The sequence below is a fragment of the Cygnus olor genome, chromosome 1 (assembly GCF_009769625.2).
Source record: "Cygnus olor isolate bCygOlo1 chromosome 1, bCygOlo1.pri.v2, whole genome shotgun sequence".
NCBI lineage: Eukaryota > Metazoa > Chordata > Aves > Anseriformes > Anatidae > Cygnus > Cygnus olor.
In genome coordinates this window covers 153,337,945-153,350,302 of record NC_049169.1, presented here as the reverse complement: position 1 = coordinate 153,350,302, position 12,358 = coordinate 153,337,945, and the positions used below count along the sequence as shown (strand labels likewise).

At 44.3% G+C, this 12,358-nt stretch overlaps 1 protein-coding gene across 2 annotated transcripts in view; it reads right to left on the bottom strand.

Annotated features, from left to right (window-relative positions):
- Window positions 1–1,125, bottom strand: part of STK24 (serine/threonine kinase 24) — a 53,088-nt gene extending 51,963 nt beyond the window's left edge. Inside the window, exon 1 of one of the 2 annotated variants that reach the window (XM_040538397.1) lies at window positions 788–1,125. In XM_040538397.1, coding sequence (XP_040394331.1) covers window positions 788–832 — 45 coding nt within the window. In that variant the 5' untranslated portion in view covers window positions 833–1,125. Of the gene's footprint in view, window positions 1–440; window positions 734–787 lie in introns of those variants that run through there. The other variant, XM_040538388.1, reaches the window with a different exon arrangement.
- Window positions 1,126–12,358: the final 11,233 nt, after the last annotated feature.

Genomic DNA, 12,358 nt, shown 5'->3' with positions numbered 1-12,358 from the left:
TCCATCCACCACCATCCACCCAGCCAGTCCTACAGATGACCACTGCAGCATGGGCTGAAGGTCAACATTTTCGGGCCCTGCTTTCCCCTCGTTAGCATCAGGGGGCTGGAAAAGCCGAGCTGCACTTCGTGGATTAAAACACGGGGGAGAACTACTGGGAGGCTGGAGGGGGAATTTTAAAAAAAAAAAAAAAAGAAGGAAAAAAAGGAAACGAGACACAGCCCTTTGCATGCTTCCAGCAAAGCGGCGGCTCCTAAGGGAAGGACCCAGCAGGCACAGACCTTGCTGGCAGCACGCCTTGTTCCCGGGGGTTTCACGACCCTACACCCACACATACCCCCCACACCCCATACACCCCACACATACACCCCATACAGCCCACGCCGCCATTTCGGCCCCCGCCCGCCCTTCCCCGAGCCCCGCCGGCGGCGGGCGCTCACCTGCATCCCCGGCAGGCCCGTCTGCACCGGGGAGTGGGCCATGGCGGCGGCGGAGGCCTCGGGGAGGGGGCCGGGGCTCCTCAAGCGGCGCCAGGGGCCGGGGCTGAGCTCATCGCCGCGCTCGTACACCCCTCCTCCTTCCTCCTTCCTCCTCCCTCCTCCTCCTCCTCCTCTCCCTCCCCCCGAGCCAGCAGCAAAGGGGCTGTCCCAAGCGCCGGCTCCTCAGGCGCCCGTCACGGATGCAACGGCGGCTTCCTCATCCCTCCTCCCATTGACCCTCCTCCTCCTCTTTCTCCTCCTTCTCCTCCTCCTCCTCCTCCTCCTCCTCTTCCTCCCCCCGTACGCACCGCCTGGGCTTGCATCGTCCTCGGGGCTGGGCGAGGCGCCTCCATCCAGCCCCGTAGCTCCGCACCTGGGCCGTGGCCTTGCGGGGTTTGGGAGGTTTTAGGATTGTTTTTGTTTTTGTTAATTTATTCGTTGTTTCTGGCAACTAAAAGCCCCGCTTCTCCTCTCCCGCAGCCCCGTCAGTGGGGCCGAGCAGGTGAAGCGAGACAGGAGCCAGGCTGGGGGGCCGCCCGCTTAAAATAAGGAAGCCGGGGCGAGGCGGTAGATGAAGATGGCAGAAACCCTAGACATGTGCTGGTGTGTCCTTTTCCTGCCTCCCCTTCGGGCGGACGCTTTCAGAAAGGTCACGGTAACGCTAGAGCTCGTCTGAGGGCTATGGTTTCAGGAAGCACTTGACTTCCTGTCAGAAGCTGCAAAAGCAGCAAGCCAAAATGACGGCCTGGATGTTTTTACAGCGCTTGTGAAGGGAAGAAGAGCGGGTCAGGAGTCCGGGTCTCCCCCGCACAAGAGAAATCCTGGGCCTGTGTAAAACCTTGAAGAACTTGACAATATAATACTCCCTGCCCTTGGCCTCCTGAAGCTGAGATCTGACAGCTCCACCACACATTTTCCAATAGGCTGGTTATGGCCAAAAGGTCCCCTCCTTTTCCCCCACGAACAGCTAGGTAGCTCCACAAGTACTGAAAAGACTGGAGCCTGGCAGACAGTGGGATCTGTGGGACAGTGGTTCATAGTCCTTTCAGCCGAGCTAAAGAAAACCACCTCAGCATAAATTGCTTTTCAGTAGGTAATCCACCAGAGAGAGTCCATAGAAATCTCTTAACTGCAGGAAAAGCTTTAAAATAGAAAAAGATCTCGTATGGTTAGACATAAACTCCCTCTGAAGCTTTTTCTTGTAGCTAAGATATTCCTTGTTGTCTTTATAGGCTGAGCTAATGCTGCATAATCTTATTTTCCTGAAACTTACAGAAACGTAACTCTATGATTTGTACCCCTCAACTGAGCCTGAATAAAATTAGCTAACAGCCTCGTACAGGCACCTATATGTACATACACACCAATTGTTCCCCTTTGAAATAAGACTAAACATAGCAGCTCTTGAGTACAGTGAAAAATGGAAAGGATGATGGATAGGAATTGGGTGAAAACTTGAACTGCAGGATTTTTTTTATTAGTTGTTCTTGAAGGACTTGCTAGTTTCCTTAATGCGGGAATGGATTTTAAGTTATGCCTTTTTTAGCTTCAGAAAATATAAGAGTGCTTCTACTGTTTACTAGCTAGTAATGTTCTAAGAAATATAAAAGCTTTCATTTGAGTTCTGCCTCAGTCAAAATCAAACATGTCATAAGAATTTTTATGAAAATTTTCTACTACATTGATCTCCACCTTAAGGCATTTTTGAAATCTGTTTTTAAAAAGTAGAGCTTTAGTATCTCCATGTTTGCTGCACTGTTTGTAGTAATTTTTTTTTAGCTTGCTAGGAAGAAATCTAGTTGAGATAAAGGTGAACCTTTTTCTTTCTCCCATGAATACCACTGAGCTACATCACAGAGTGTTAAAAATCCTCATTGAGAAATTGCCAGGTTTACCATTGGCTGTGCAGTTTTGATTTGATCTTTTCTGTATAGTTATCACAACACAGATTTTATCAGCTGCCTTACTTTTTCTGTCTGAGCACATTCAATGCAGAGTGAAAAGACAAAGGGTATAAAACTAAGCTTTATCTTTTGTATTTTGAAAGGTATAGAGCTGTTATTTTCTATCCATTAGTATACTCTTTGGGACTTAAATAATTTTCATAGTTTCCTAAGGAACACAAACTTAATTTGCTAGGGTTGTTTATGTTTTATCTTGCTAATTCCCTCTCTACTTTCATTTTGTAGATTCTTTAGCTCAGGGTTCATAAGCACAAAAAATTACCGTGTGCTAGCTGCTCTGAAGTAACTTTCCCCATGTAAGCTCCTAGCCCAGGGCCACTGTGAGGCCTTTTTCTTGCTTGTGTGCTATCACTGAGTAAAAATCATGGATTTACTTTATCTCAAGGTTTTGCAGTTCTGTATTACGTATTCAGCAAGACTGTGCCTGAAAAAGGGATTGTTTGAGCGAGGGGAGTAAGCTCTCTGAGTGATTTTGCTTGTTGGAATCAATGAAGCAAATTCGAAACACAAATTCTACATCATAAACGAGATACTGGACCAAGTTAAATTTCAGTGGAGTAAGAGGAATGTCCAATTTCTGCCAGTTTACGTATCATATAGTGCATTTTATGTTCTGATACAATTCCAAGTACACTCTGGGCTTGGAGAAATTTTAGCCAAAATACTTTTAAATGTAATCTTAAAACAACGATCATGTTTCTGTTTGCTGATAGTTTGTAAATGCTAGTCTTTTGCTTTAAACTTAAGCTCCTTCATTGCAGACTAAGAAACAGAAGCCTTGCATTTTTTTCACTCCTTTTCTCAACCCTACCCGAGAAAAAATGTTTTTGTGTATTCCACTCCAAAGAAGGGCTGCTCTTGCAGAAATCTTTATTAATTATAGAATGATAGCATGTTATGACGGCCTGCCATTCCAATACAATGACAAAGACTTCAAAAATAAACAATTCTTATTAATAAAGTTGTTCTCTTTTGTATCTTTTTGAAGCCGGATGTTTTCAACGTGCAAAGATTCAATCAATTTATGTGTTGACTTCTCAACAGTCGGTTTGCTTTCAACTTGAAGCAACACTTTGAATATGCAAAGAATTTCTGCTTTGCTGGTTACAGAAGATAAATGTTACAAAAGAAGAATATAATTGCATCGTTGCACTGGCAGTGACTGTGAACTTCTTTTTATAAACTACCCATGAAGAAAAAACATTGTCCTTTTACCTTTCTGTCCAAGACCAAAATTTCTTCTCAAATGAGAGATGTAAGACCATTGATGTTTTCCGAAATGAAAGATATACCAGAAACTTAGCTCTTCTAAAATTCGTCATATACCATAAATAAATAACTATTCCTATTTTGAAAGAAAAACACCACAGAAAAAGTACTGTGGGTTATACCAGCTGGGATATTTGTCTACAAAATACTGCACGTGGGAAATGTAGCAGTGACTAAGAAGGAGGCACAAGTTTTCCTGGGGAAGAGAAGTATGAGCAGGTGATGGCATTGCTTGCAGTAGCGAATGGCTGCAGGATCACAGCAGCTCCCAAGCAGATGGGGTTGCCTTTGGGCACCCTGTATGGCAGCAGTGGTATCCTGCCATCCTTGACTTGAGGTCTGAGCAATTAACAAAGTCATAGTACCATGCTGTTCTCTGCTAGGCTTGCTGGTGTTTTGTTTTGTTTTCCTTATTATCTTTATCTACGATCTTCTGGCTTTCCTGTTTTCTTTTGCTACATTTCCTTGACTGGTCAATTTCTTGGTAAGCTCTCGTAACAACTCGTATAAAAATGTAATTTCTTCTCTTAGTTGTGTATACCAGACTCCTAGAGATTTTTTTTAATTACTCTGCTAGTAGCCCGATGGACTGTATACTTACAATGAAATTCTCAATAGCTTGTCAGTAAGGTTCCAGTGTGAATGCTTACATTCTAAAATGGATGACACTTGCCTGTATCAAACAAAGCAAAGCAGCTTTAGCAAGGTTCTTCATAAATAGACCTGAAAGACCTTAAGTGGTCCTGGGATTAAAGGGGAAATCCTCACGTGCATCTATAGCTGATAATAGGTAGGAAAGAAGAAATAAGTGCATTTCACAGCGGAGGGCTTTGCCGGTACACTGCCACAGGAATCCATCTGGGACCAATCTTGCTTTGGCATATCCGTGAATGATCTAGAAAGAAGACTAGAGAAAAATGGCAAAACAGTCTCACGTTGCCAAGAATCATGAGGTAAAACTAAAACAAAGTGCAAGGAGTTGTGGAAGAATCTCAGAGCAACTGGCTGCTGAGTGACACACCAGCGGATAGGAGTTCAGCATTGAAAAATATAAAGGGGGAAAGTACACAGGAAAACAATTTACATTTACATACTGTAGTTCCTAGCAATCAAGAAGGAAATCTTGGCTGTCGCTGATTTCAAAACAGTCAAAAGAAAAAAACTATATTAGGAGTTACTAGGAAAGGAATAAAAAAATAACAGAGACAATATTGTTATCCCTCCTTATAAATCCATACTGCTCCTACAGACTGTTCTGTTATCTTCTATTTCCAAAACAATACTGTAGGGTGGAAAACAGAAATGGAAAAAAAATGTGATCAAAGAGTCATAAAAACTTCTCTACATGGAGAAATTAAATATATTACGTCTCTTTGGCCTAGGAAAGAGACTTTTTGTGGGGGTGGTAGCGTTCTATAACTTCATAAATGACCTGGAGAAAATGACTAAGGAGTGACTGTACATTTTTTCTCATAACAAGAGCTATCCAAAGGAAACTTTAAAATAGAGAAATGAAGGTAGCAACACAAATGAACAGTGGGACTCACTGCCACGAAATGCAGGAGGGACCAAAAGTTAAAATATTTTCATTTTAAAATGTTACAAATTCATGGAAGATTTGTTCCTATGACAGTAACATGTTAGAATTCACTTGTTCCTAACTTCCCAAATGGAAATCTGTAGTCTTTACTATGACAAATTAAAGAGAGTATTAACTTTTGGTAAATCAGTCTACAAGAAGAGAAAAAAAAGTAACAGGACTCTGGAGAGCCCCAGTAATGAAATCAAAGAAAGAAAGGCTTTAAGCTTCACTTGCTGTGTCTGGACAGCAAAATACTAAAATAGCTTACCCATACAGCCAGATGGATCCCATCCCTTCTCACATGATTTTTCACATTGACATCGAGAACAGAATTTCTCTGTATCAGAAATAAAAATCTGGTCTTTTGACTTAGATGAGGACAGGATTAGACTCCATATTATTCAGTTGGTATCCTAATTATAGCTGAATTGGCACATTACCATTTATATTAGAAAAAAAAAGTTTAAATGAAAGATATTTGCATGGTGAAGGTTTATTTACCTACAGTTCACAAACAAAGTGGAGACAGCGGGGGGCTCACGTCCCGTCCTTGTGATTAGGCCTGGTTGTAAGGGGGATCTCCTTGGCCACGAGCACAGGGAGCTCAGCTGAAGCATATACAGTCATAACAGAGGTCAAACTAAGACTTCAGTATTTTTAATTCATTCATGTTCCAGCATCTCTCCTCTTCCTCCCCCCAAATATTTGCAGAGAAGTGTTGTCCAGGACCAACATTTTCCCTGCCTCCAGTTGTGTTTGCGCCACAAGCTCCGTTTCACGCTGTGTGGGGATCTCACCCCTACAGAACTTAGGGTGTGTTTTTTCCGCTTGTCAGTTTTCAATTTTTAGTGGAAAGGATCCCTTCCACAAAGATGACATAGAGCTTTTCTTCCTCTCTGATGACGTGCCAACAGCAACCCTGTAGCCATGTATTTATGGCAGCAGGGCAAGCTACGTGGCTTCAGAAGCACACAGATCAGCCTTCTGCAACTATACAAGGATGTACATTCAAGCTATGGGACAACAATCCATCTTGTCAGAAAATGATTTTGTCTATTACAGAAGCATAGTTTGATGTTAAAAAATGGCCTTCTTCTTTAAGCCTCATAAACACTGATTTGAGAAAAAAAAAATTAATAACTTTTTATGTTCCCCAAAGAAAAAAACAATAATTTGCTAAATTTGTGTAAAACATGCTGTTATTCACAAATTTGGCTTCCTGCAGTGGTATATTTCATATCTTTTATATAAAATTGCAGGTTTTTGAGATTCTTATGAATAAGAGAAAACCCACTTTCTTGTAGTCCTGAGAATCATAATGGACAAGCAGGGATGAGGCAGGAAATGGAAGAAACATCCTGAGCGTTGCATGCCCTTTATTAATAATGAGCAGAATATAAGCGCTTGAAAGTATCTTAGTATTCCAGACAGGCAATTAAAATTACATAGGGAGCTAGAGCTCATTAAGAAACATGAGATTGATTATACTGCATGGTGCCTCTGTCCCCAAAGAGCACCATTTCATTAAATCTTGCTTTTTATAAACTTTTCTCTTACCCCCTTGTCACAGAAGCCAAACATACACAAACAGAAGGCATACCTTCTGTATCTGCCTCATTCACATTTAGTAATGGAGACATCAGTTCTTATCTCAGATTAATGCCTATGTACACAACAGACTAGCAGAATCTCCAGGCTAAATGGATGCATTAAGGGTGACCTTGTAATCATGGTGAGATGCTCTAAACTATAACTCTGTCCCTAGACGGTTCATTTCATCACAGATCTAAAATGTTTGCTTGCAGGCCACCGATGTCCCTGAAGAAGAAGTTGCACTGTGTCTCATTGGTAACTGATAAGTGGTGGTCTTGCAATCAGTGACAATGTTTTCATTCAGGAATTGCCAAAATGTATCCCTTTCTTAAATAATATCACTGTATACCAGAAGCTACCTGTAATATCTTGTGTGGGCAGAAATGTATTGTATTCGTCCACTCAGCACAGAAATACATGCATTCCTGCAAGTTTCAGTTGTCAGTCTAGGGTGTCAGTAACAAAAGAAAATCGTTACAACATGATGATGTTTTTTTTTTAGGGTCTGGTTTCATGTTATGCTTAATCCAGTTTAACTGCAGTCTGCTGCCAAAGTGCTGATCCTGCTCTTCCTTTTTCCCAGCCCTGGCTCCCTTCCATGCCTTAGCAATCACATGCCTGCATGATGATTTGGATCAATTTGCTGATCCCACGGGAAATACATCCACAGCTGGCTGGGCAAGTCTCCCGTCGCAGCACTGAGCTGAGCCCATGTGTCCCACAGCAGGGACACCGTGACGAGGGACGGAGGGAGGCCTGCTCACCCCATCGCTGGTGGCCTGCAGTGGGCTCAGATGAGCTATAAATCCATAGTGCATCCGCGATGTCCTGTGTGGAGTCGGGTGGTGGCTCCGGCTCTTTGATCCCATAAAATCTAGCTTCTCAGCTTGCAGCAGGAACCCACAAAAACGCAGGGCCTGTGCATGTGCTTTGAGCCCTCCCCATCACTCCCATCCCACGGCCTTCTAAAAGTAGCTACCCGGTAAGCTCCTGCAGCACTCCCGGTGCTCTGACAAGCTCCAGCAATATCCCACCTCCTCCTGCAGACCTCCTTTCATTCACAAAAAGCTGCTGCAGCCTCCCACTTGCACCAGACCTTTGGCAGGATCCCAAAGCCTTGCGCTCCTTTGGCTTCTTCAGTCGCCGGCTTGGTTTCCCTGCTATCTTTGTAAAGACGGCAGGCTTCCTGGGGATTTTGCTCTTCTTCCAGCTGACAGAGTGGGTACCTGGTGCCTTACTTGCAAAGAAGAGCAGGTTTTGCTGCACCACAACAGCACTGGTGTTCTTCCCTGCTCTGGAGTAAACTTAAGGGCCTGCAGGCTCACATCAACACTGCCGGGCCATGCGGCGGAGCAGCACCGACTACCCATCCTGTTGTCCCTGATAGCAGGGGGATTTGCCTCAGCGCCAGAGCTGCAAATAGAAAGGGTCAGAGGGACCGGTAGGGGGCCCAAATGCCTGCATTTATTTTCTGATGAGGCTCAGGTGAGAAATTGACAAATTAGCCTCAGTCTCTGCTGCCACAAATTAACCTTACTGACTCTGCATCTTCTGAAGACAGACTAGACTTTCAATTTCTGCTCTTTCTAGGCAGTACATCAGCTCCTCATGGCACGTCTTCCTTTCTCTTTCCTTTGCATAAGGGCTGGCACTATAGCCAGTGACTTATCTCCATGAGCGATTTTCTCACAGAGCAAGCTGGGCTTGCATTGTAATGCAGCTCTGTGCTTGCATTTGTTTTTATTTATGAAAGCAAATAAAAATTTGTAACCTGTTCCTTATTACAGCTCAAGACTTCACTATATGTTTCTGTGTCATTCCTCCCGAAGAAACCCAAAATTGTGTAACCATGTTCTGCAAGTGAAACAAAGAAAGAAGCACTTTCAAAATAAGTGTATCTGTGATTTATATATACCCAAAGTGTTTGTATTTAATGACTTTGGTGTTTAACAAACTTCTGTGGAGATCATTTTAAAGCACTCCAATTCGCCTTTGAACTTAAACTGCAGACCTCCCAGAAATCCATGTGGGTGCAGCATCATTCTGGGCTTTAACTGCTGAAAGACTGCTCCTCCCAGTGAGCATCTCCTCCTGCACGGGCATTGTTTCATATTAACTTAATCCGAGCTGAAGATTCACCCACAGCGATCCTGAACCACAGTTTCCCCTGCGGAGGACATAGCAGGGAGAAGCAGCTCTGGGGAGAGGGATCAGGGTGCAGCAGACCTTGCACACGGGTCCTGAGCCCCAACCTGAAGATCTGGTTGGAAGTGCCTCAGGAGCTGCCGTCCAGTGACTCTCCACAACTACCTAGCATGGCCTCACCAGGCTGCCATCAAAGACGCCTGGGTCTCCCCCAAAATGCAGTGATGGTGACTTTCTTGTTAAAGAAACGGGCTGGGCTGAGAGGTTGTACAACACATCACCAGCATGGGACATCTCCAGAGAGGCAGGAACCTGACATTAGTCGATCCCTAGTCCTTCAGGACTGAGTGTAGATTCAACCCAAGGTTTGTATCCACATAAAAATAATCTGCAGTCTGTTGGTGGAGTGGCTACACACACCTGTATTTAACATGGGGTGGTATTTTCTCTTGGGATGAGTCCGCTGCTCCCACAGGAGCAAACTTTCATTTGTCTGACTGACATTTCTCTGTCACAAAATGGCTGCACCTCCCCAAAGCTGCTTGGGGCTTTGCTTCTCAGGGCAGGGTTTCATGTCTGGTGGTTTAATCCCCGTGATTTTAATCAACGTTTAGAGTAAGAGTGTTGGGTGTTGCAACATGGGCAGCTTTATTCTTCTTTACTCTCCGTCAATATCAAAGTCTCTTTATACAATGCCACCTAGGATTTGGGCTGTTCTAACAGGTTTTTAAAAGTTTTAAGAAGACTGCAAATAAGACTTCAAACGGCACTGCCAGGGGCCATCGCTTGACTAAATCAGTCAGGGTAGTTTTATTTTCGTAAACACGCAGCTGCCCGAGTCTTCAAAAGCAGTGGTGATGCATGCACTAGCTATTTTCTATATCAGATAACTTAGAGTTTGGGATAATTAGGAGTGGAAAATCGTTGCGAAACGACGCAAGAGGGTCTTCTCCGTCTCAGACCCAGTGCCACCACATCTTTTTCAGTCTCTTTCGTGTAGTTTTCTGCCATCTGGTGGCTGGAAATGACGAGTCGGTGCCGGCGAGAGGGGGGGATTTACTTTAAATTAGGGAAGTTTGTGCAAGGAGTCTGTGACAAATGTTAAATAAAAATAGGAAATGATTAAATATTTTATTCCTATTAATACTACCTAGAATCTGTAATGACAACATGCAGATTTGATGAAAAAAAAAAAAAAGCCTCACAAAATTAAACCGGCTCAGAAAAGTGCCCCAGGGCAGGCTGGAGGTGGCTCCGGGCTGGTCTAACTGCTGGCCACCTCTCCCTCCCAAAAAAGCTGAAACCTACCCTGGGTTTCTGTAGCTCAGACAATGATGCTATGGTCAGTGACCATGGTCTGGTCTCACACTAGGGGACGAGGTGGTCTGCAGCAGCCACTTGGGCCATGCTGGGGTGGGGAGTAGCATCACCTTTAGCCCCACGCGCCTGCTTTCTGTAGGGCAGCAAAAGCCCAGGTGTAAATGTAGGTAATGTACGCTTGCATTATGCTGTCCCCCCACGCTCATTTCCATGCTCACATGCAGCCCCTTCGCTGACTCAGCACTGATCCAGGCCTTGCCAGCATGGCTCTGATGTTGGTAAACCCATGCAGCAGTGTTGGCCCCTGCCTGCCCGTGCTTGGGAACAGATTACAGTTTGAAAACGCACTCGGTGTCATTAATTCGGTTAGGTGGTTACAGAATTGATCTCAGGCACCCTGCTGAAGTAAAGTACCAGCCTGGAGCAGCGGTGCCAATTGAATTAACCTTTACTTGGAATGTTTTTTTGTAAGATAAAACCTTTAGGACATAGGACTGCCATCTAAGTAGAAGACATTTCCAATTTTTAATACCAAGGAAGAACAGCATGGCTCCAGGAGCACTGATTTTAAGAAAATAAAATATAAAAAGTTCATCAGAATTGAATAATTTCCCAAACTGTAAGGAATGGATGTTCAATTTGGAATGAAAAAAAAAGCCTATATGGGCTATGATGGAAAGGAACTCTGACAGGGACAAGCACTGCCATCAGCTGAATCTCACAGGAGAAAGACAAACAGATTTTGGCACGAGCAGACAGCTGAGATTTCATCTTAATCTCAAGAGGGTTTTATTTGCCACTAACAGCAAATGCAGGTCAAAGGAGGGGTTGCAACAGCAGATAGAGAGCAAGTGCTGCAAAAGTGCCTTGCTCTGTTTCCCTCCTGGCTCTTGCATCATTTTCATTAATTTTTTATTTAGTTACGCAGCTCCTTCAGCTTCAGTTTCTATTTCCTCCTCACCTCCAAAATGCAGCGATGTTGTTACCCAAGGCAGGGCCACTTTCACCAGAGAAGTCTCCTTAGGACTGTCTCAGAAGGTGTCACGGCCATTTTGGCATTGCAGGGCAAGACAAATGAGCCTTCACCAAAGCACAAATGGTTTGGCCATGTCTGGTCCCGCTGCTGCCCAAGGAAGTAACTGTGAAGTCTACGCAGGGAAGAACTGTGCCTGCTTCTGCACTGGCTTCGCCCGTGACACTGCCGTGCCGACGACACACCTTTCATCCAAGCTCAAGCAGGCCCTGCTGCAGGAGAGCAGCTCCTAGCTCCTCCCTGAGCTCTCTACACTTACAGAACAGCTACCCCAGCCCCTCCTCTCCAAAAAGATCACCTTCCCCTGCCCCCGATCCTGCTGTACAGTCATTGTGCTGTTGAGTCATGATGCTGCTGAGAGCCTCCCAAGTGATGGGGTAGGTGCTGGTGGAGGAAAGCCACTGATCTTCACACAAACCTTTGAATCCATTGTGTTGTAGGCTCCTGTGTCGTCTTTGTAGTGTCCTAAACTCCACAAAATCCAGTCCTGCAGCAGTGTCTCTAGGCTACTGAGGACCAGCAGTGACTGAATTAGGCTGGAAGTGGAGCATCCTTGACTGCCCTGACCCACCTCTTGGTAGAGTAGGATAGTTTCAGGAGCTGTTACTTCCCCTTTGACAATATATCTTTTTCACTTCTTAGGGCAGGACCCCATTATTTTACTATCAGTATTCTGGCCTCTGCAAGGCAGTGGCAGCATTGTGTCAAGATGTGTAATGGTATTTATAGGTGGTGTGCAATTAAGTCCAGGAATTTAATTTCAGAAATTAAAAACAAAAGCACAATTTTGTACAGACATTTTTCCAAAACTATAGGGAAGTTCTAAAAGCATCGTGCAGTGAATAGGCTCACTTTCAAGAACTGCAAGGGGCAGGGACTGGATTCATGCAGTTCACAGAATCTGACCATGAGCAGTTTTAAGTGCCCCGGTCAGGAGTCATTGGGCTGAGCTAACAAGTAATAGGAAACAACG